The sequence below is a fragment of the Macaca nemestrina genome, chromosome 1, assembly GCF_043159975.1.
Source record: "Macaca nemestrina isolate mMacNem1 chromosome 1, mMacNem.hap1, whole genome shotgun sequence".
In the NCBI taxonomy this organism is placed as follows: domain Eukaryota; kingdom Metazoa; phylum Chordata; class Mammalia; order Primates; family Cercopithecidae; genus Macaca; species Macaca nemestrina.
Genome location: NC_092125.1, coordinates 51116788 through 51142697, shown reverse-complemented (window position 1 = coordinate 51142697; position 25910 = coordinate 51116788). Strand labels below are relative to the sequence as shown.

The 25910-nt window shown below is 36.6% G+C and overlaps 1 protein-coding gene across 2 annotated transcripts in view; it reads right to left on the bottom strand.

Annotated features, from left to right (window-relative positions):
• LOC105484638 (cell division cycle 73) overlaps positions 1 to 25910 on the bottom strand; it is a 158273-nt gene that overhangs the window by 33870 nt on the left and 98493 nt on the right. The window contains exons 14-15 of one of the 2 annotated variants that reach the window (XM_011746466.2): positions 6125 to 6286; positions 3080 to 3180 (exon numbers count right to left, since the gene is read on the bottom strand). In XM_011746466.2, the coding sequence (XP_011744768.1) occupies positions 3080 to 3180; positions 6125 to 6286 (263 nt within the window). Of the gene's footprint in view, positions 1 to 3079; positions 3181 to 6124; positions 6287 to 15487; positions 22911 to 25910 lie in introns of those variants that run through there. The other variant, XM_024793723.2, reaches the window with a different exon arrangement.

Below are 25910 nucleotides of genomic sequence, written 5' to 3'. Positions count from 1 at the left end.
GGGAATATAAGTGATAACTGAAAGCTATGAGATCTTCTTGACAGGGTATTTAGAGTCACAGGAGATGAGAAATAGGGACATAACCATATACATTTGATCCTTGAACAATAGAAGTTCCAACTGAGTGGGTCCATTTATACATGGATTTTCTTCTGCCTCTGCCACCTGGGACAGCAAGACTAACCCTTCCTCCTCCTCAGCCTACTCAATGTGAAGACAATGAAGATGAAGACCTTTATGGTAACCGACTTCCACTTAATGAACAGTAAATGTATTTTCTCTTTCTTATGATTTTCTTAACATTTTCTTTTTGTCTAGAGCTTACTTTATCTTAATAATGCAATATACAATGCTAACATGAAAAATATTTGTTAATCGACTGTTTACGTTACCAGTTAAGGTAACCAGTCAACAGTAGTAGGCTCTTAGTACGTATGTTTGGGAGGAGTCAAAAGTTATATGGGACTGCATGATGTTGAAGGGTCCACTGCAGTTGATAACCAGAGGAAAAGTAGCAAGGAAATCTGAGACAAAGTATAACAGGTACTTGGAAAGTAACTTAAAAAGGAGTAGTCAACAGAATCAAATTCTCATAATTTAAAAGTATCCAGTATTTGAGTCACTGGTGACTTCAGTGAAAACAGTTTTAGTAGAGAGCAAGAGCCAGACTACAGGGAATTTGAACAGAAAATGAATGGGTAGAGACAATTCTTTCCCAAGTGTAGCTATAAAAGGAAAAAGAAGCAGCTAGGGGAAAGGGGGAGGTCAATGTAAGGGTTTTGTTTTGTTGTTTAAGATGGAAGGGGAAAGAGTATTCTTAAACGCTGAGAGAAAGGAGTCAGTGTAGAAGGAATAGGTGGAAGAGAAAGAATAGTTTATGAAAGTAAATCACTGATGACTGTTAAAAGAAAATTCTCTAAATTCTTATCTAAATTTCAGAAGACTAACAATTTGAACAAAAATAAAAACTTTATATTCCTAATGAATTTCATACATTTATATCTTGAAGACATTCTAATCATTTTTTGTTGAAATATTATTCAACAAGGCAAGCAAGTAGGTAAAAGAGAATTCACATTGACATTTTACTTTCATTAAAATTCCCATTCTCTTTTTATTTAACTTTCTATTTACCAACTCTGCATTATTCAAGTTTCAGAAATAACATAAAAATCTATCATAACGTCAGCTGCCAGGCCCAACCTGCAGACCCTGGCCGAATGACAGAAGAAAAATGTATGCAGACACAGGTTTTTCCCTGGACGTGCGGCTAGGGGACTGGGCCACTCACAGACATCGAGGAGGATACCATAGAGTCACAGCGGCCGCAGCCCACACACGCTGGCATTTTTTTATTACAGATTTAATGACAAAGGCTTTGAGCCAACACACTCAAGGGTAATTAATATGGTCGCCACTGCCTTGCCACCCTCCCCCCACCTCCAACCCCTGCCCCATTGCCACCCCCACCCCCCACCCCCAACTCCCACGGCTGATTAAAGGCCTAAGTAAACTAACTTATCTAGACGAATTTCTTTATATCCCCAGGTTATCTAACCTTTGCTATTAGGCTCCGGATAAGAGAATCCGGCTGACTTCAGCCAAATTATCTTTCGAAGCTTTTGCAAAACCTCCCAGCCTTCCAAGAAGGTTTGTATCTTTTTTCTGTAATTTCTCCCACCACCCTGACTAATCTCCTACAGTAATATTAGAATTCTTTTTTTTAAATGAATGAAGGTAACAGAAGAACAAATGACTAAAACTTTCAAGCTTGGGTACTTTCTAAGTAAAAATGATGGTACCACTAACAAAAACTGGGGCTGCTAAAAACATAAGACATTTCAGAATAGTACAATCAACATTCATAATAAAGTTGTCATTTCTAATAAACATACTTGTTTCATGAAAATGACTTTTTAAAAGTAATTTTACTTACATTACTAATTGAACACTCCAATTAATTAATTGTTGGAATATCCCCTTCCAGCAAATAAACAGGTGAAATTAATCTTTTGTTATATCAATCTATGCTAATATGTTTAATAAATATTAAATATGCATGAAATAATTCATTCAGCAGATATTTATTGAAAGCTTCTCTATGCCAGGCACTCTTCTGTGCTGAGGACTCGAAGGTAAATAAGGCAGAGAAGGACTCCCCATCAAAACTTGCATTCTGGCTAGGGAACACTTAGAATAAAGGTATAACAATTAGAAAATGTCTAGGAATGGTAAGTGCTATCAAGAAAATAAAAAAGCTTAAAGAGCAACTGGGAAGTGGTGATGGCTATTTGAAACAGGAAAGTCAGAGACAGATTCTCTAAAGAGAGAACACTTGAGCTGAGATCTGAATGAAGAGAAAAAGTCAATCATCTTACAATCATTACAGATGAAAAGAAGAGCTGGTAAATGTCATTATGGCACTTTAGTCATGGCTACACATTTCTGTTCCTCAAAAGCCAACCCATTTAAAACTGGCATCAATTGTAATCAAAATGTATGGACATGCAACAGTACTGATTTTTTTTTTTTTTTTTTTTTTGAGACGGAGTTTCGCTCTTGTTGCTCAGGCTGAAGTGCAGTGGTGTGATCACAGCTCACTGCAACCTCTGGCTCCTGGGTTCAAGCGATTCTCCTGCCTCAAGCCTCCTGAGTAGCTGGGATTACAGGTGTGCACCACCACGCACAGCTAATTTTGTATTTTTAGTAGTGACACGGTTTTGCCATGTTGGTTAGGCTGATCTTGACCTCCCGACCTAAGGTGATTTGCCTGCCTCAGCCTCCCAAAGTGCTGGGATTACAGGCGTGAGCCACTGTGCCTGGCCAATGATTTTTAAGTGATCTAAAAATAATTAGTGATGTTGTGCGATAGGCAATATTCACTTTCAGATACACCTACACAGAAAGTATTAATGTACAAAACTTTTAAAAATATGTCACAGATGCTTAAACATTAACATATGTTACTTAACAGCAATCTTTTGACATACACATCATATGCGCAGAACTATATGACTCTTTCTCTTAAAGTGAGAACATTTCTATATTGGATAAGCAGTAAATATAAAGAGAATCTTACTTTTAGCAAATATATCAACTGGTGATCCATCAGGCAAAAGCCATGGCCAACCTTTGAACTGCCATGCAGGACCCTGCACAAAAACGGCTACAACGCGGTCCCTACAAGTAGAAAAGTGGATGGGGGGAGGTAGGGGACAGACGGAGATTATTTCAAACTTGAGCTTTAGCTACTAATAAATCTCTTAGGCAACAGACCCATAAACATTTATGTGGTAAAGTCTTATCAATCCTTCTATGAAGGTAAGTACTTACCACCTTTTCAATATCATGATTGTTATACTTCCCATATATCTGGTTTTTACACCTAAGTCTTTTAAACATATTAAATGGACAATACTTGTATGTAATTTCGTTTTCATTTTCTGTTCCCTGCAATAGGGAATAGTGGTTGATAACTAGTAATCAAAAAAGTTGTTTAAAACATCATTTAAAATTCAAACACATCTTAAATATTTTACTTTAACTAAAAACATTACATTACAGGAATTCCTCAACCATTTTACAAGGTCCCAGGGCCTTATCTGAGTTCTTGTGATTACTTGGGAAGTAATCTGAGTATAGAAACCATTTAGACTTTTATAATTTTTGCAATTGTTTTACAACTGTTTCATTCACCCTAAATGTATAAGTATTTTTTAAAGCAATTTTTTTCCCAACCAATCAACCTAGTTTTCCTAGAAAGAACAAAATTCTTTATAGACCCTCAAATTTCATTATTTTACAAAATATTTAATTGAATTGAGAAATTATAAGTAGTACTGCCATAAACAGGTAAAGCCAATATCTAAAGAGGTGGGAACGAAACAACAACATCAACAATAATGGTTGAAATTAGTAATATTTACTGAGCATTTACTATGTGTCAAGTGCCATTTGAAGGACTTTATGCATTACTTATGATGTTAACACATTTAATCTTCAAAACAATCCAATGATCTCCCTGGACACTATTAGAAACCTCAGTGTATAAATGAAGAAACAGGTGCATGGGCATATTGGAGAAGACAAAGGAAGGTAGAAGTACAGAGAAAAGGAAGAAGGGAAGAAGGGAAGGAGGAGAATAAATTACTATGCTGGGGCACTGGGTATGCTACTGTTCCTATTTAAGGGCAGATAAATCATGAGAACAGCCATCTCAGTATTATGAAAACAGTTTTGATCTTGCAACTCTGTGAAAGAGTCTTAGGAATGACCTGAGGTCTGCAAACCACACTTTGATAACCACTGCAATTAATGAAGACTGCAGACATACAAAAAAACATTACACCAGAGTTACCTTCTATTCAAGCAGAAGACCTGCAAGAACCATTAAAAACTGCAAGCTTAAAATTCTTAAGCTGCTCAAAATCTCTGAGGCTAAAATTAAGTCTTAAGTTAAAAAATTTTCCCTTTCACAGGATACATGCCTCAAACTGTCAAAATCATCTTTGGCAATGCAGCACACTATTAAATAATCCTTCAATTTCATGATGTAACTTATAACAGCTGAAAGCCCAAGATGCCTGCCAAAGCAAAGGGAATTTGATGGGCAGAGATCACTTATATTCCACTGGGTCTTATAGGATCAGCAGAGAAGCAGGGTAATAAAAATGTTACTCCCCTTGAATTCTTGGAAGGATAATTAAAGGAAAAGGAAAATAAGGAAGTAAGGAAAATGCTGGAGACTTCAATGGCTGGAGATCCTAACTAATACACACAAGCAGTATTTTACAGCATAGGGATGACATTTGTATACACTGTATTATTTCTGCAAATACACTGCAAACATAAAATACAAGTGGTATAACTTTCCTATTTGGTTTTAAGCTTGATATCTGAAATTCTAATCTTACTTTCTACATTACTCGAAGTATCTATCAGGTACCAGAGAAGAATTATAATTTAAAAATTATATATATATAATTTATATATATAATTCTCTCTATATATATTACATATAATATATATTATATATAAATATGTATTTTATGTGTGTGTGTGTGTGTGTGTGTGTGTGTGTATATATATATAGAGAGAGAGAGAGAGATAATTATCCTACCAGTCTTGAGGCATAAGTTTAAGGGGCTGGTCTACTACTCTATAAGATACTGTGACACCAATTAATTGTAGTGCCCCCTGGTTGCAATTTTCTTAAGAAAATTTTTAATATTAATATTCACAATGCCTTGACTTCTTAATGCCCGAAAACTAACAAGTACTTCAAAGGTAAATTTATCTAATGTGCCATGTGTTGCATTCTCTGTATCACAGATAATACTCAACTTTTACTTCAGATTAAAGAAATAAGGTAATCTGTGTGTCTAAATTTATAGGTACTTTATATTATAAACAGCTTAATATTTTGTTAAAGAACATTTTAATGCAATAAAAGGGTTAAACCATGATAAAAGAGCTGTTCCTATCATTTTTATTAGATTATTCCCTTACAATAAAAGTATGCCTTCACTTTTTTCTTACCAGATAATTGAAATTCTCCAAACCAAAAATCTGAACATAGAATACCTTACAACATTAGTCTAATTTGCTGGGTTCTACAAGCTCATCCAGAACAAATGAACAAGTGGAAAGAATTTTTTACACTGGGTTTTCCAGAAGTTGGAATGTTTCTTCTTAAAAGTAAAATCAAGTTTACCTATCCAAAATATAAAGTTATTGAGGAATTATTAGAATGTTAACATTATTGATGACCAAACTAAATATACATTAGCATACTTTTCAAAGACAGTTCCTATTTAGAATCCATGATAAAATTTGATAGTTGCTCACACAAGAAAAAACAACCAACAATACACAGAAAACAAACGAATATTTAAAAATATAGGCTGGCAGGTGCAGTGGCATGCACCTGTAGTCCTAGCTACTTGGGAGCCTGAGGCAGGAGGACTGATAGAGTCCAGGAGTTCAAGTTCTGCCTGGGCAACATAGTGAGACTCCATCTCTCAAAAAGCAACATCATCAACAGCAATAATAACACTCATTCTCTTGGATTCAACACCTGTGAAAAGAAATATATATATATATATATATATATAGACTATCTTACCAGTCTTGAGGCATAAGTTTAAGGGGCTGGTCTACTACTCTATAAGGTACTGTGACACTAATTGCAGTGCCCCCTGGTTGCATCTGGTCTTTTCTTCTTTGTATTAGAGTTTCATTTTCTCGTTGACAACCTTGTTTCTTCTTTTCATCTGATGGGACAAATCTTTGAAAAAACAGAGATGAGAAAAAGCCAAATGTATTCCATGTGATGAAAATGGGAAAATAAACTATAACTTGAAATAATTTTTTAAACATTAATTCGTTTTAAACTAAAGATGTTTGTTGTTCAATAAATCTGCTCTGCAAGTACAGATCATGGAGAGTATAGGTCTTTCCTCTGTACACCAAACAGAACTCAAGCTTACTCAGACCCTAAGTTGGGGACTGTGTGTGTGTAACAACACACAATTTATATTCATTCAACTAGCACTTAGCATTCTCCACATTAATCCTTAATTTCTCAAATTCTATTAGAGGGAAACTTCATGATAAAGAGGAATTTTATTAGAAATCAAAAAGCAATTTGAAATGAAAAAGTTGTTGTGGCTAGCAGGCTTCTTTACTCTGTGACTTAGCCTATCCAGGAGCTTAACAAAACACTTTTTTTTTTTTTTTTAAATTTTATGCTTCAGCAAAATTACAAAAATACCATCAAACTTCAGAGTAGCCTTGAAAAATTTAAAGTATGAAAATTAGGCTGGGCGAGGTGGCGGGCGCCTGTAGTCCTAGCTACCCGGGAGGCTGAGGCAGGAGAATGGCGTAAACCTGGGAGGCAGAGCTTGCAGTGAGCTGAGATCCGGCCACTGCACTCCAGCCTGGGAGACAGAGCGAGACCGTCTCAAAAAAAAAAAAAAAAAGAAAATTAAATCAGTGTATGCTGATAATTGCTATTATTATCAACTAGTGGCATCTATCAACTTATTTATGTGGATCCATTCTCAAGACAGATATTCTTTTTTAAAAATAACTTAGCAATCTGGATAGCTATTACCACATATAAAATTGGCTAGTGTTCACAAAGTATTTTAGAAGTCTTATTTTCTAAATATATACATAATCCTAACAGTCCAACAGCATATTTTATTAGCTATGATCTAGTCTCTCCAATAAAATGGAGAGAATACAATCAATATATTGAAAGTATCATTCTGCTTCTAACGTTTAAGAGATGAAAGGGTGAAAGGACCAAAAAGCACAGGAGAACTTGTGCTAATTAGAATTCTCTGAAAAATTTCAATTCCACATATTGGATTCATTAGAAGGTAATATTAATTTTATTGTCTAGAAAGTTTTTAGTTCATGGTGATAATGATGATACTGAACTTTGTTTCTGAGCTGATCTCACATCCATTTTACATTTGGCTAAAAAGTTAAGATTTCTATATCATTTAAAAATTTCCCCCAGATAATCATTTGCTTCCTGTGGCATTTGGTTTATTAATCAAGCTCACTTAGAAAATGCCAGGCAGTACTAATACTTTGAATAATGAAACACATTATTTAGAAAACTTAATATGTGTGCATTGTTTGAAATTGTGTTCTAATAAAAAGCCACAACAAAAATGTTTTAAGTTAATAATATGTGCAACATATTGTGCTGTAAGTTTTATAATATATAGTAGTACAAAACATAGTCCCTGCCCTCTTGAACTTATGTTCCACAAACACGGAACAAAGGGATTCTACTGCCAAGAGAAATGCTTTGTTTTATCTCAATCTGTAACTACATGGGATTTGAAATGTTTAAGTTGTTAAATATAAGACTGCATCTCTCTCTTTTCTGGCTTCTGAAATTTTAACATGGTGTTAAAGTTTAAATTTACTTGTAAAAAATTCCTTATAAACTTTAATCATATGACTAGAATACAAAATACATACAAATGGGTGATCTATTACAATACCAAACTAATAAAAAGTCTATTATACACCTGTTTCAACTTCTGATGCCTAAGAAATAAGAGTTACACAGCATCTACATGTCTACACACTGGTTGATACGTTTTATAAAAGTTCAGAAACATTAACATGTTTTTACAATTAACCACCATCCTAAAATTTTTAGATACTGTAGCATGTTAACTTCTATCTACATATTTTCTTAGAATTGCAGTCATCTCTATAAGCAATTTAAAAAAGCTTTATTTCAAAATGCTTTTCAGCAAAGATCTCATTTGATAACATAAAGATAGATCTTATGACCTCTTCCCTAAAGTTAAGTCTACAAAAAAGATTCGTATTCCACAGAGTCAATATAATTTTACCTGTTCACCCTACTGCAGTCCATCAAATCTAAGACATCAATGATTGTGAGCTACACCATTATATTGTACCACTATGAAAGGAAAAAAATACTGCCAATTAAACTATGATATTCTATATAAATCACAGTCATCCCTCCAGAAAACTGGTTAGTTCTTCTGGCTTGGGCTGCACTGCTGGATGTGTGTAACTGGTAATTGTTTCACATATATCTCAGGCAAAATAGGTTCATTTACTCTTGCTATCTTCCATTTTTAGGTTCCATAAAGCACTTGGTTATTGCTTTGCAAAAAAAAATATGGGATTAGGACCAGGTGCAGTGGCTCACGCCTGTAATCCCAACACTATGGGGGGCCAAGGTGGGTGGATCATTTGAAGTCAGGGGTTCGAGACCAGTCTGGCCAACATGGTGAAGCCCCGTCTCTACTAAATATACAAAAATTGGCTAGGTGTGGTGGCATGCGCCTGTAATCCCAGATACTCTGGAGGCCGAGGTAGGAGAATCTTGACCCCGGGAGGCGGAGGCTGCAGCAAGCCGAGATCACACCACTGCCCTCCAGCCTGGGTGATAGAGTGAGACTGCCTTCGGAGAAAAAAAAAAAAAAAGAAAGAATGGGAATGTCATTCCTCTAATGTGGAAGAATTCAAGTATCAAATCTGCACTCCACTGCTTCATTTCAGTGTATTTTTTAATATATAACATTTTTATTGACATAAAATTTACATACAGTGAAATGCGCAAATAGATGAGTTTTGATAAACGTATACTAAGTATAAGCACTATTTCAATCAAGATAAAGAACATCTGCATCAACCAGAAAGTTTCCTTATATACCTTTCAGTCAAATGCCATTCCCCTTCCCAACAGGCAACCACTCTTCTGCTTTCCATTCGTTTTTTCTGTTTTGGGAATTTATATACACACACTCATATACCAGACGTATTATTTTGTACCTGGCTTCTTTCATTCAATGTAATGTTTCTGATAATCATACCTGCTGTGGGATGTATCAGTAGTTCATTCTTTTTTATTGCTAAGTAGAATTCTATTGTAAGAAAATACCATTCTCCTGCTAGTGGATATTTCGGTGTGTCTTAGTACATTCAGGATACAATAATAGAAATAGACTGGGGTGGCTTGTAAACAACAGGAATTCATCACTGTTCTGGAGGCTAGGAAGTCAAGATAAAGATATTGGCAAGTCTAGTGTCTAGTGAGGTCCCACTTCCTGGTTTGTAAACTGTATTATTGCTGTGTCCTCATATCACAGAAGGAGCAAGGAAGCTCTCTGGGACCACTTTCATGAGGGTGCTTATCCTATTTGTGAGGACAGAGCCCTCATGACCTAATTACTTCCCAAATACCCTGGCATTAGTGACTAAGTTTCAACATATAAATTTTGTGGGACACAAATGTTCAGTATATAGCAGGGTAGTTTCAAGGTCTGGGTTATTACAAGTAAAGCTAACATAAATATTCCTGTATAAGTGTTTTTGTGAACACATGCTTTCATTTCTCTTATGTAAATACGTTTGAGTGACTCATGGGGTTATGTGTAACTTTGTAAGAAACTGCCAGGAAGTTTTCTAAAGCAGTTGAACCATTTTATACTTCCACTAAAAATGTATGAGACTTCTAGTCTTTTGAATTTTACTCTTTCTAACGGGTATGTGAAATAGTATCTCAACATCATTTTAATTTTTACTTCCTCAACAACTGATGATACTGAGAATTTTTTTTCATGTGCTGATTGACCATTTGTATACCTTCTTTTGTGGAGTATCATGATCTCTTATTTTTAATTGGATTTTTAAAAATACTGACACACAGGATTCTAGATACAAACCTTTTGTTAGAAATGTGCAATGAAAAGATTTTCTCCCAGCATGTGGCTGGCCTTTTTATTTTCTTAATGGTGTCTTTTGATGAACAGAAGTTTTAAAATTTCTTTTTTTTTTTTTATGGTTCACGCTTTTTTTTTTTTTTTTTGAGACGGAGTCTCGCTGTGTCTCCCAGGCTGGAGTGCAGTGGCGTCATCTCGGCTCACTGCAAGCTCCGCCTCCCGGGTTCACGCCATTCTCCCGCCTCAGCCTCCCAAGTAGCTGAGACTACAGGCGCCCGCCACCACGCCCGGCTAGTTTTTTGTATTTTTAGTAGAGACGGGGTTTCACCATGTTAGCCAGGATAGTCTCGATCTCCTGACCTCGTGATCCACCCGCCTCGGCCTCCCAAAGTGCTGGGATTACAGGCTTGAGCCACCGCGCCCGGCCTATGGTTCACTCTTAAACAAAAAAAAACACTGTCTATTTCAAAGTCACAAAAACATTCTATTATGCTTTATTCTAGAAGCCTTACAGTTTTAGCTTTTAAGTTTGTGTGTATAATCTACCTTAAAAAATGTTTGTGTATGGTGTTAGGTAATGGCTGAGAATCATTCCTCTCCACCCATATATTTATCCAATTGTTCCAGTACCATTTATTGCTAAGGCATTCATTTCTCAACTGAAATGCATTGACGTTTTTGTCAAAAATAGTACAGGCCCATTTACGCAGTCTCCATTATTTTCATTCATCTAACTATCTTTACATCATTAGTACAATGTGTGGATTACTGCAGCTTGATATTAAGTCTTGAAATCAGGTAGTGTGAGTCCTCTCTCTTCGTTCCTCCATAATAACTGTTTCAATGATAAATTGCACCATATCTTTTCTGAAGATATTTTGCACCACATTTAAATTCCACATATATAGTACCATCTATGCACATACCTCACAGAACTGATGAAACTATGAATTGCCATCACTATTTTGTGCATGTGCCAGTAATAAAAATTGTGTCAGGACTGCCACCTAGCCACAGCAACTCTAAGATACCATCAATCATATGACATATTACAATTTGAGAGATATTAAATCATGAATAATAACTGTGTATATTGGAATTAATAAGTATATAATACTCTAGAACTAATTAAACTTAACAAAGAATGTGACCAAAGTGCTATATATTACAGCACTATCAATTCAGCTACCCTAGGTCAACTGTCAATGTATCCTGTTCCATTACAACTCCACTCTCAGCTTAGAAGTTTCAGCTAATTGCAGCAATGACCAGATGGAATACAACTTAGGATGTTAAAGAGGGCAAAATTTAAGTCTATCAAGTACTACCCAGACTTAAGCCTTAAATAACAAACAACAGTACTTTATTTCTATGCCTCCTCTTGAACAAGAAATTTGAACAAATCACTTCTGGCCTATCAATATATAATAATACAGCTGTCTATAAGGTAACATCCAAAAGGTAAAAATGCATCTGAAATTCAAATATGACGAATGTTATACTTTTTGCTTCCCAGCCTACAGAACTTTAAATATATCTCTACAGATACATTTAGGCATTTATTTAATTCTAAAGTTAAGCCATATGTATTTCACTATGAATTTACCTTCTTTATTCAAAGTAGAATTCAATTTTTTACAATTTTACAGTGGGCTGTTTACATTATTACTATGACAATCTACAAAGCCTGTTATCTCCCTACCGGACTTCAGGTTTCTATTCTTGTAACTTTTTTTTTTTTTTTTGAAACGAGGTCTTGCTGAGGTCTTTCTATTCTTGTAACTTTTTTTTTTTTTTTGAAACGAGGTCTTGCTGTGGTGCCTAGGCTAGTTTCAAACTTCAAACTCCTGGGCTCAAGCAATCTTCCCACCTCAGCCTCCCAAAGTGCTGAGATTACAGGCATGAGGCACCACGCCAGACCTGGACAACAGTTTTCTTGTAGGCAAAGCCAATCACTCAGATAAATGGCACATCAACTAGTGTGCTGGTTTACATGTAGCATCCTCATCAGAGCACAACAAAATGAAATTGAAACAAAAATTTAAAAAAAAAAATACAAATGAAACAAAAAAGCTGGTTCTTTGAAAAGATAAACAAAATGGGAGCTATTACACCTGACGCCACCAAAATACAAAATATCATTCAAGGCTACCATGAACACCTTTACAAGCATAAACTAGAAAACCTAGAAGATATGGATAAATTCCTGGAAAGATTCAAACCTCCTAGCTTAAATCAGGAAGAATTAGATACCCTAAACAGACCAACAACAAGCAGCAAGATTGAAATGGTAATTTAAAAATTACCAACCAAAAAAAAGTCCAGAACCAGAAGGATTCACAGTTGAATTGTATCAGATATTCAAAGTAGAATTGGTACCAATCCTTTTGACACTATTCCACAAGATAGAGAAAGAGAATCTTCCCTAAATCATTCTATGAAGCCTGTAATACCCTAAAACCAAAACCAGGAAAGGATATAACCAAGAAAGAAAACTACAGACCAATATCCCTGATGAATATAGATGCAAAGATCCTTAACAAAATACATCCAACCCAATCCAACAACATATCGAAAAGATAAACCACCATGATCGAGTGGGTTTCATACCAGGGATGCAGGGATGGTTTAACATACACAAGTCAGTAAATGTGATACATTACATAAACAGAATTAAAAACAAAAATCACATGATCATCTCAATAGATGTAGAAAAAGCATCTGACAACATCCAGCAACCTCTATGATTCAAACTCTCAGCAAAATTGGCAGACAAGGGACATACCTCAATGCAATAAAAGCCATCTATGACAAACCCACAGCTAACGTAGTTCTGAATGGGGAAAAGTTTAAAGCATTCTGTTTGAGAACTGGAACAAGACAAAAATGTCCACTCTCTTCATTTTTTTCAACATAGTAATGGAAGTCGTAGCCAGAGCAATCAGACAAGAGAGAAATAAAGGGCATCCATCGGTAAAGAAAAAGTCAAACTGTCACTGTTTGTTGAGGATATGATGGTATACCTAGAAAACCCTAAAGACTCCTCCAAAAGCTCGTAGAACTGATAAAAGAATTCTACAAACTTTCCAGATATAAAATTAATGCCCACAAATCAGTAGCTCTCCTATACACCAATAGTGACCAAGCAGAGAATCAAATGAAGAACTCAACTCCTTTCAGAATAGCTGCCAAAACACACACACACACACACACACACACACACACACACACACACACACACAAACTGCTTAGGAATATATCTAAACAAGAAAGTGAAAGATCGCTACAAGGAAAACTACAAAACACTGTTGAAAGAAATCATAGATGACACAAACAAATGGAAACACATCCCATGCTCATGGATGGGTAGAATCAATATTGTGAAAATGACCACACTGCCAAAAGCAATCTACAATTTCAATGCAATTCCCACCAAAATACTAACATCATTCTTCACAGAACTAAAACAAAAATCCTAAAATTCATACGCAACCAAAAAAAGAGTCCACATAGCCAAAGCAGGACTAAGCAAACAGAACAAATCTGGAAGCATCACATTACCTGATTTCAAACTACACTATAAGGACACAGGCACCAAAACAGCATGGTACTGGTATACAATAGGCACACGGACCAACGGAACAGAACAGAGAATCCAGAAATAAACCCAAATACTTAGAGCCAACAGATCTTTGACAAAGCAAACAAAAACATCAAGTGGGTAAAGGACACCCTATTCAACATATGGTGCTGGGATAATTGGCAAGTCACACGTAGGAGAATTAAACTGGATCATCTCTCACCTTACACAAAAATCAACTCAAGATGGGTCAAGGACTTAAGTCCTGAAACACATCAAGGACTAAGACCTGAAACTATTAAAATTCTTGAAGATAATACAGGAAAAACCCTTCTAGACACTGGCTTAGGCAAGGATTTCATGATCAAGAACCCAAAAGCAGATGCAATAAAAACAAAGATAAATGGCTGAGACTTAATTAAACTAAAGAGCTTTTGCAAGGCAAAAGGAATAGTCAGCGGAGTAAACAGTCAACCCACAGAGTGGGAGAAAACTCTTCATAATTTATACCTCTGACAAAGGACTAATATCCAGAATCTACATCAAACTCAAATTAGCAAGACAAAAAAAATCCCATGAAAAAGTGGGCTAAGGACAGGAATAGACAATTCTCAAAAGAAGATAAACAAATGGCCAAGAAACATGAAAAAAAGTTCAACATCACTAATGATCAGGGAAATGCAAATCAAAACCAGAATGAAATATCACCTTACTTCTGCAAGAATGGCCATAGTCAAAAAATCAAAAAATAATAGACGTTGGCATTTGATGAGGTGAAAAAGGAACACTTCCACATTGCTAGTGGGAATGTAAACTAGTACAACCACTATGGAAAACAGTGTGGAGATTCCTTAAAAAACTAAAAGTAGAACTGCCATTTGATTCAGCAATCCCACTAGTGGGTATCTACCCAGAAGAAAAGAAGTCATTATACAAAAAAGATACTTGCACACACGTTTACAGCAGCACAATTCGCAATTGCAAAAATGTGAAACCAACCTAAATGACCATTAATCAGTGAGTGGATAAAGAAACCAGTGTATATATATACCATGGGATACTACTCAGCCATAAAAGGGAAGGAATTAATGGCATTTGCAGCAACCTGGAAGGAACTGGAGACTATTATCCTAAGTGAAGTAACTCAGGAATGGAAAATCAAACATCGAATGATCTCGTTCGTAAGTGGGAGCTAAGTTATGAGGATGCAAAGCCATGAAAATGACAAAATTGACTTTGGGGATGCAGGGAGAAAGTGTGGGAAGGGGGTGAGGGATAAAAGACTACAAATCAGGTTCAGTATACACTGTTTGGGTAACGGGCACACCAAAATCTGAGAAATTAGTCATGTAACCAAATAACACCTGTTCCCCAAAAACCTGTGGAAATAAAATTTTTTTAAAGACAAAAGTTTAAAAAGATAAATTTAGGCAACATAATAAATCTTTAAACCAATAGAAAAGAACATTCAGCATTCTCGAAACATTGGTTGAACTAAAAAAATTGGTCTGAAATAACTGTTTTCATAAAACCATGAAAGATTTCTTTTTTTTTTTTTTTTTTTTTTTTTTGAGGCGGAGTCTCGCTCTGTCGCCCAGGCTGGAGTGCAGTGGCGCGATCTCGGCTCACTGCAAGCTCCGCCTCCCGGGTTCTCGCCATTCTCCTGCCTCAGCCTCCCGAGTAGCTGGGACTACAGGCGCCGCCACCACGCCGGGCTAATTTTTTTGTATTTTTAGTGGAGACGGGGTTTCATTGTGTTAGCCAGGATGGTCTCGATCTCCTGACCTCGTGATCCGCCCGTCTCGGCCTCCCAAAGTGCTGGGATTACAGGCTTGAGCCACCGCGCCCGGCCAAAACCATGAAAGATTTCTAAGAGCTCTGAGACCACCATTTGGAAATTATGACAATTATATTCATACATGTACATAGATGAATACATATTTCAGGTATGTACATGTATGAATACATATGCATGAATGCATACTTCATATATGTATATGCATGAATGCATATTTCATATATGTATGTGCATGAATGCATATTTCATATATATATATGGAACAATGGCATTGAGTAAACACTAACAAATTATGACCCTTAGAAACTATGACTTTATTCTATTTCTGGTATAATATGACAGATCCCCTAAGTAACTGCAACAATAATTCCAAAATAAAACCAATTAAACAGTATATCTCACAAAGTGAGCAGTGTGGTAGTTATCAGAGACCAGGAAGGGTGGGGCAGTGGAGGAGATAGAGAGAGGTTGATAAATGGGTACAGAAATACACGTAGAAGAAATAAGACCTAGTTTTCAATAAATCCGTAGAGTGACTACAGTAAACAATAATTTATGGTATATTTCAAAAGAGCTATTAAAGAATAATTTGATAAAGATAAACATAAAGATAAATGTTTAAGGTAGTATATATCTTAATTACCCTGATTTATTACATAAGAATGTGTCAAAATATTACATATACCTCAAAATATGTGGGTCTATTACGTACCAATACAAACAAAGGAAAAAAGAAAAAAAAATCTTAAAACAATATCTGAGCTAGCTAGCAAGGTATAAAAAATACTTAGGCCAAAGACCGAGTAAAAAGAGAGGAACTCAAAGAAGAAAGAATAACACTGCAGACTGCTATCCACTAGATTTGCAAACCAATTACAGTTAAGCCTGGTTTTTCACTATATTTCACTGCGCTCCTGAAATAGAAAATAAGTCCAAATTCTGCTCAAGGTAGAAAGTAAGAGTTCCTCCCCTTATAAAGCTGAGACTCAGGGGTTAAGTTCAACACAATGGTAAACTAGAAATAAACTCACTGTTCACCCTCTTCCCCCACAACCCCTAACCCTGACCCTAACCCTTATTTTGACAATTGCAAAGAAAATCAAATATCTCAAATGGTAAAACTGACCTCATTTGAATTTGCAGCAAGAACAACAGTATCTAGATATTTAAAACCTCCAATAGAGAATTTAATTTAAAGTTATGCTAGATTGGTAATGCTCCCAGGTGCTTAACAGACACAGATGCACATCTACTCTGGAGTTCTCTCATATTCACTTGGAGATCAAAGAATTTCTACAGAAAATAATTCCAAGGAAAATGAACAGTAAATGAGTAAATTAAAAAAAAAAAAAAAAAGAACAGTAAAAAACTAAACACACAAGGAAACAAGTTATCATGCATGAAACAACATTCAAAGGAAGATGACTAAGGACTCCAAATGCTACAATTACCAAGAACCAAGGCTTATGAAATAAAATAAGTTTGCAAATATGTACAGTAAAAGAGAATTACAAAGACAGATAATGGTTTGAAAAATTAATAAAATCACAAAAACTGAAATATAAAATATCTAAAGTTTAAGGTGCGAAGGATAGGCTTAAGATCAGATTAAGGTGTGGCCAAAGAAATAGACAATTATAAATTAAAAGTAACGAAATGATGAAAAATGCAGGCAACAGAGAAAATGAGATAGAAAATGGAATCATTTAAGAAATATAGAAGACAGAATGAGATCTAAAGTATGTCTCATTTAAGTTCCAGAAAGCGGCTGAGAAAAAAGGGGGGATGGGGAACAGAACATACGCCAAAAAAAAAAAAAAAAAATGCATATTTCACAGATTATCAAAACAGCCAAGACTTTGAGAACTGATGAAAAACACCAATATGCAGATTTAATTCTGACAAATTCCAAGTGGGATATATAAAAAAGAAATCCACATCTAGCTACAGCAGATAAATTTAAAATGATCTTTAAAATAACCACATGGAACAGATTTCCCTCATAGGACTGATTATCACACTAACAACTAACTTCTCATCACCAAAACAAAGGGAGCTAGAAGATAGTGGAGTAATATTTTCAATGTGATGGGAAAAAAAATAAACTCCCATATTATTTTCCAAAGTGGCTGTATCATTTTGCATTGCCTGGGGCTGTTGGGAACAAGTACTATTCTCAGTCCAGTCTACGCTCCGGTAATTTTTCTGCCTGTTTCTTTCCTGGTGACTTTTTCCCAGGCCTCATGTAGTTTTCTCACATGCATGTGCTGATTAGTATTTGGCCGATATAAGGAGAACCTTCTACATAGCGTTTGAGTTCCTTCTGCGCACAATCTCTCCTCTTTGGAACTCGGCCCCATGTGGCTGCCAACATGACCAAAATACACCCAATCATTTATTTTAAATAACCTTACAGTTCCAATAAACAACTTTCAAGATCCTGTTTATAGATGTAAAGTGTATTTTTAAAAATATTTCCGTAATATAATCTTAATTTTGTTCGTTAGGATGGGTTTTATTTTTTTTGTTTCATTTACTTATTGAAGGGATACAAAACTAAAGCATCCTCAATTTTACATAAAACCAAATAGAATCTATGCCAACTTGAGCTATGAGTTACAGCCAGTACCATAATTGTGTGGAGGAGGTTTCAATTATGCATTAATTACATAGCAAAGCCTCCAGCTGACTCAAACTGTAGGGGAGATGTCAGTTGCAATGAGGTGTTAAACAATGAAGGGAGTGTTTTAAACTTGTAAGAAACATAAGGCATGGTCTATCCTAAGAATGTAGTCTGTTTGTCTGGTTTCTCTGTAGTAAACAAGACTAAAGAGAATGACACTAAAATTTTCTTTGTGATTTCTTGCACTATTCACTATTTTCTGCTATAAAACAGTGTTTATTAGATTTGTAATACATTCAGCAGAACACGGGAAAGGTTCTTGAGAATGCAGAATGAAAAGACAATTTTTTTAACATTCCACAAACTTACTGTAAATTTTGTATAACCAGCAAAATATATCTATTTTTAAAAAATTTGTCAATTACTAAAATTTGTGAGATTGGATAATGCCAAATTCACAAATCATAAAATGGGTTAAAAAATACAGTAAATGCAAAAAACAAAACAAAAAAACAAGACAATACCAAGTGTAATGAAGCCTCGTGGGAACTAAAATCGAGTCCCAGGTGTGGACATGACTACTATATATCACAAAAGGTATTTCAATTTGGAGATAAATGCAATAAATTAATTCATAGGTTGCATAAATACAGATATACAAAACCAAACTTTAAATTTCAGGTATACAAAGTCCCCTATCCGCCAATCTTCTCGTCTCAATGTGCTCCTTCAGCCTTTTCTTTTTTTTTTTTTCTTTATTTACTTAGTACTCATTATTTGGCTAACAATGTTTTAAACAATGTAGCTACAAGTAACAATAAAATAACAAGCCCTTGTCTCTGAGGAAATCATAATTCAGTTGTAAAGACTAGAGATAGACTGCAAGACACAGAAACTATCACCAAAAAAGGCATATATTTCAGATTATAAATCATGAAAAACCATGTTTACTGACTAAAAGGTGGAAAGCTCATACAAAAACTAAACAATTTTTAGAAGCAGTTAATGTAATCCATTTCTGTGAGTCTGACAGTTTCTGTTGTATTGTCAAATCTATTTCAAGGACCAAAAGTATATCTTGTTCACACAATTGTAAATTAGTTGAGGAATCTCATCAGATGACATATGCAATAAAAAAAACTCACATCTGCCAGAATACTAAACTTTACTATAAAAGCCATACTATTAATGAAAAAAAAAAAAGATCAATGAATATTTTGTCATTCAAAAGTACTAAAAAATTTTTTAAAGAAGAATTCAGGTATGAATATACTTCTATGTGCCAGGATACCTAGATTTTGTAAAGAAAGCTACTTAAGTTGGAGGCACTTAAAATTCAATTCTACATTTAGTGAAATTTGAAATCCACAAATATTGCAAATTGGTTTCTCACTTTGAATCAGTCAAAAGCAGTATGGTTTTTTTGGATGTGAAGCGGCTTTTCTTTGTTTAAAAGTTATCATTAAGCCGGGCACAGTGGCTCATGCCTGTAATGCCAGCACTTTGGGAGGCCGATGCACGCAGAGTTTGAGACCAGCCCAACCAACATGGTAAAACCCCGTCTCTACTAAAAATACAAAAATTAGCCAGGCGTTGTGCCACGTGCCTGTAATCCCAGCTATTCAGGAGGCTGAGGAAAGAGAATCGCTTGCACCCGGGAGGTGGAGGTTACAGTGAGCCGAGATCGTACCACTGCACTCCAGCCCGGGTGACAGAGCGAGACTCTGTCTCAAAAAAGAAAAATAAAATAAAAAAGTTATCATTGTTACTTTACTGAGAAAGAAGCCAGAGCATTCACATTCGTCTTTTGGGTATTAATTATGTTGCTGAATAAAACTGTTTTCCAGTAAAATTTTTAACAGGAACTTTTCAACATTAGAGCATTCAGATTACAAAATATAATTATTCTAACGCTGACTTAGGCCTTGAATCTTGTAGAAGACTTGTTTTGTTCTGGATTATTATCACGCTACTGTCAAGGCCAGAATAAAACCCAATTTCTTTTGCTGTTCTTTCATTTTTTGTTCAAGAGGTACATGTGCAGGTTTGTCACACGGGTATATTCGTTACACGGGTATATTCGTTACACAGGTGTATTGCATGTCACTGGGGTATGGCATACAAATTATTTCATGACCCAGGGTAATCTGCACAGTACACAACAGGTAGTTTCTTGATCTCCCTCTTCTCAGCTTCCACCCTCAAGTAGGCCCTGGTGTCTTCTGTTTCCCTCTTTGTGTACAACATGTACTCAATGTCTACTTGGTTTTCTGTTTCTGTGTTAATTTGTGGTATTTGGTTTTCTGTTTCTGTTAATTTGTTAGGATAATGGCTTCCAGCTGCATCCATGTTGCTGCAAAGAACATGGTTTTGTTCTTTTTTATGGCTGCATAGTATTCCATGGCATATATGTACCAGATTTCTTTATCCAATCCACCACTGATGGGAATTTTGGTTGATTCCATGTCTCTGCTATTGTAAAAAGTGCCACAATGAACTTAAGAGTGCATGTGTCTTTTTGGAAGAAAGATTTATATTCCTTGAGGTATATATCCATAATCAGATTGCTGGGTCAAATGGTAATTCTAAGTTTTTTAAGAAATCTGCAAACTGCTTTCCACAGTGGCTAAAGTAAATTACATTCCCACCAGCAGCACATAAGCATTCCCTTTTCTCTGCAACCTCACCAAGATCTATTATTTTCTAATGTTTTAATAATAGCCATTTTGACTGGTGTGATGTGAGATGATATCTTATTGTGGTTTTGATTTGCATTTCTCTAATGATTAGTGATGTAGTTAAACATTTTTTTCCTATGTTTGTTGGCCATGTGTATATCTTCTTTTGAGAAGTGTCTGTTCAGGTCCTTTGCTCAGTTAATGGGACTGTTTATTTTATGCTTAAGGTCCTTATAAATTCTGGGTATTAGACCTTTGTCAGATGCATACACCTTGCAAATATTCTCTCCCATTCTGTATGCTGTCTGTTTACTCTGTTGACAGTGTCTTTTGCTGGGCAGAAGCTTTTTGGTTTAGCTCCCATTTGTCTATTTTCGTTTTTGCTGCATTTGCTTTTGAAGACTTCGTCATAAAATGTTTACCAAGGTCTATGTCCAGAATGGCATGCCCTGTTTTTTTCCTAGGGTTTTTACAGTTTCAGGTCCTACATTTAAGTCTTTTAATCCATCCTGAGTTGATTTTTGTATATGGTGAAAGGAAGGGGTTTGGTTTCAATCTTCTGCATTTGGCTAGCTAGTTATCCCAGCATCACTGACTAAGGAGCCCTTTCCCCACTGCTTGTTTCTGTCGACTTTGTCAAAAAGCAGATGGCTGCTGGTGGGCAGCTTTATTTCTGGATTCTCTAACCTGTTCCGGCCTGTGTGTCTGTTTTTGCACTAGTACTATACTGTTTTCGTTACTCTAGTCTTGTTGTATAGTTTGAAATTGTGTAGTGTGATGCCTCTAACTTTGGTCCTTTTGCTTAGGATGCTTTGGCTATTCTGCCTCCTTTTTGGTTCCATACATATTTTAAAAGTCTGTTCAAATTTCTGAAAAAAATGAAATTTGGTAGTTTGCTAGGAACAGCAGTGAATCTGTAAGTTGTTTTGGGCAGTATGGCCACTTTAACAATATTGATTCTTCCTATCCATGCACATGAAATGTTTTTCCATTTGTTTGTGTCATCTCTGATTTCTTTCACAGTGTTTTGTAATTCTCCTTTTAGAGATCTTTCACCTCCCTGGTTTAGCTGTATTCCCAGGTGTTTTGTGTGTGCGTGTGTGTGCATGTGGGAGTGTGACTATTGTGAAAAGGACTGCATTCTTGAGTTGGCTATCAGCTTGGACATTAGTGTATAGAAATGCTACTTATTTTTGTACAGTGATTTTGTATCTGAAATTTCACTGAAATTGTTTATCAGTGCTAGGAACATCTGGGTAGAGACCACGGGGTTTTCTAAGTATGGAATCATATCATCTATGAAGATAGAAGGCATCTCTATTTGGATGTCTTTTATTTCTTTCTTTCTCTTGTCTGAGTCCCCTGGCTAGTATTTCCAGTACTGATACAGGAGTACTGGGAAAGCAAAAGCATGGTCCCTCTAAATGATATGGAATGGGGCAAGGCAAGTGCTGGGTAGAGGAGGGCCTGGTCCTGGTCCTTGGCTAGGGCTCCACCCCCACGAACCTACATGAGGACAGGCACTTCTGCTTTCACACCCAAATGTTCCATTTTCCAAGACCAGCCTGGCCCGCCACACCCCCATCCAGGTCCTATAAAAACCCGACCCTACTGGGCACACACACAGGCAGCCAGACGTCAAGAGGAGCACATCAGCAGAAGAAGACACAAGCGGCTGGACGTTGTGAGGAACACACTGGCGGAAGAAGACACAGCAAGCAAGCTCTTGGTGGTCAAGAGCACACCAACAGGCACCAGCAGGCCGACAGGCCATCAGAATGATGCAGAGTTTGGCCACAGTGGCCCAACTCCAGGGGAAAACCATCTCCTTTCTGGCTCCCCCATCCGCTGAGAGCTACTTCTACTCAATAAAACCTTGCACTCATTCTCCAAATCCACATGTGATCCGATTCTTCCGGTACACCAAGGTAAGAAATCCTGCGATACAGCAATCCCTCTGTCCTTGTGGTAAGGTAGAGGGTCTGAGCTGGTTAACACAAGTCACCTATAGAGCAAACCAAAAGAGCATCCTGTAACACACGTTCACTGGGGCTTCAGCTGTAAACATTCACCCCTAGACACTGCCGTGGGGTCTGAGCCCCACAGCCTGCCCGTTGGTTATGCTCCCCTAGAGGTTTCAGCAGCAGGGTACTGAAGAAGCAAGCCACACCCCCATTGCACGCTCTGTGAGGGAGACAAAGGAATCTTTCCTGTTTCAGTACTACATTGAATAGGGGTGGTGAGAGTGGACATTCTTAGTTTGTTCTGGTTCTCAGGGGGAATGCTTCCAGCTTTTGCCTATTGAGTATGATGTTGGCTGTAGGATTGTCATAGACGGCTCTTATTAGTTTGAGGTATGTTCCTTTGATGGGTAGTTTGTCGAGGGTTAACATGAAGGGATGTTAGGATTTATTGAAAGCCTTTTCTGCATCTACGGAGATGATCGTATAATTTTTTTAGTTCTGTTTATGTGATGAATCATGTTTACTGGTTTGCATTTGTTGAACGAACCTTGCATCCCAGGGATAAAGCCTATTTGATCAGGGTGTTTTAGCTTTTTGATGTGCTGCTGGATTCGATTTTCTAGTATTTTGTTGAGTTTTGCATCTATGCTCATCACTGGCCAGCAGGTTTTTTCTGTTTTTGTTTTTGTTTGTAAATTGTCTCTCTGCCAGGTTTTGGTATCAGAATGATGCTGGTTTCAAGAATGAGTTAGGGAAGTCTCTCCTCCTTGACTTTTTGGAGCAATTTCAGTAGGGCTAATACCAGCTCTCCTTTACACATCTGGTAGAATTCAGCTGTTAATCTGTCTGGTTGGGGGTTGGGGGGCTTCTGGTTGGTAGGGTTTTTTTACTACTGATTCAAATTCGGAACTCATTATTGGTCTGTTAAGGATTTCAACTCCTTCCTAATTCAATCTTGAGAGATTGTACGTTTCTAGGAGTTTATCCATTTCTTTTAGGTATTCTAGTTTGTGTGCACAGAGGTGTTCATAGTCTCTGAGGGTTTTCTGTATTTCTGTGGAGTTGGTGGTAATATCCCTTTGTCATTTCTGATTGTGTTTATTTAGATCTTTTCTCTTTTTTCTCTATTAATCTAGCTAGCAGTCTATTAATCTTACTCTTTCAAATAACCAACTTTTGGTTTTATTGATCTTTTGTATGGATTTTCACATATCAATTTTGTTCAGCTCTGATTCTGGTTATTTTCTTCTGCTACCTTTGGGACTGGTTTGCTCTTGTTCTTGTAGTTCCTCCAGGTGTGACGTTAGGTGGTTAATTTGAGATCTAACTTCGTGATATAGGCATTTAGCACTATGAACTTTCCTCTTAATACTGCTTTAGCTGTGTCCCAGAGATTCTGGTACACTGTATCTTTGTTTTCACTTGTTTCAAAGAATTTTTTGAGGCTGGGCATGGTGGCTCATCCCTGTAATCCCAGCACTTCGGGAGGCCAAGGCAGGCAGATCACTTGGGTCCAGGAGTTTGAGACCAGCCTGGGCAACATGGCTAAGCCTAGTCTATACAAAAAATACAAAAATTTGCCAGGTGTGGTAGCACAACCTGTAGTCCCAGCTACTCAGGAGGCTGAGGCAAGAGGATTGTTTGAGCCCAGGAGGCAGAGGTTGCAGAGAGCCGAGAGAGCCAAGATCACACCACTGCACTTCAGCCTGGGTGACAGAGACCCTGTCTCCAAAAAAAAAAAAAAAAAAAAAAAAAAACCAACACTGTGTTAATTTCATTCTTTGCCCAAAAGTGATTTAGGACCAGGCTGCTTAATTTCCATGTAATTGTATAAAAACTTAATTTCTTAATCTGAATGTTTGTTGAGTATCTCCACAGTACAAATAAGACGACTACTAAATTGATCATCAGGAGACCTGGTTGTATTTCCTGCTCTGCAACTAAATGGCAGAGGTAACCTAAGGCTAAAATAGACTTTAAGTTTCTTTTATCTATCTGTATTTTTGTTCAGGAATAAGAGTGGGTCAAACTGGATATACTGTATATCATTTTTAGGTTTCAAATTGTAGAAAACAATACATTTCAAGTTGTTTATATATTATGAAAAATCACTATTATATACATTCTCACTAATAGCACATAATTCGTGAGAGAAGCTAGATAAAGCTTTTAAAGGCTAACTGTTGAGGTCAAATTTGTTTCTGAACCTATCTTCAGAATGTGATTCAAATTTGCAGAGTCAAAAGACAGTATATTTTTCACTGTACTTAGAATAAGGCATTGAAACTGAGTTTTACAACAAGCGCTAAACACATTTCTCAGCAGCTGCAACTAGTGACAAACCAGTGCCACTCTCATGTGAGCGCCTAGAAGGTTGGGCTTGTGGTACATCCATCTATAGAGTATTACTTTTTAGTTATCGCTCTGTAGATGTTAGTTGAAAGAACAAACTCAATATACACATCAATCTACCCAAATAAGAGTTATCACTAAATTCATCTAAACCTGTCTCATAGTTAAGGCATCAACATCACTGATTAGAAAAACATTAAAACTTATTTCTAATGTCAAGTGTATCCCAACTACAAACAATCTATAGCTAAGTGGCCAAACAGCTTATAAAATAATCTGCTTTTTTTTTTCAGATGGAGTCTCACTCTGTCACCCAGGCTGGAGTGCAGTGGCGCCATCTCAGCTCATTGCAAGCTCCGCCTCCCAGGTTCATGCCATTCTCCTGCCTCTGCCTCCCAAGTAGCTGGGGCTACAGGTGCCCGCCACCACACTCAGCTAATTTTTTTTGTATTTTTAGTAGAGACGGGGTTTCACTATGTTAGCCAGGATGGTCTTGATTTCCTGACCTCGTGATCTGCCCGCCTTGGCCTCCCAAAGTGCTGGGATTACAGGTGTGAGCCACCGTGCCCAGCCAATAGTCTGCATTTTTAATTCCCCTCAGGTACAACTCAAACAATTATGAAACATGAATTAAGAAATTCACTACATTTGGCAGACTAACAACTTCCTACTAAAATGGGTTATACTAT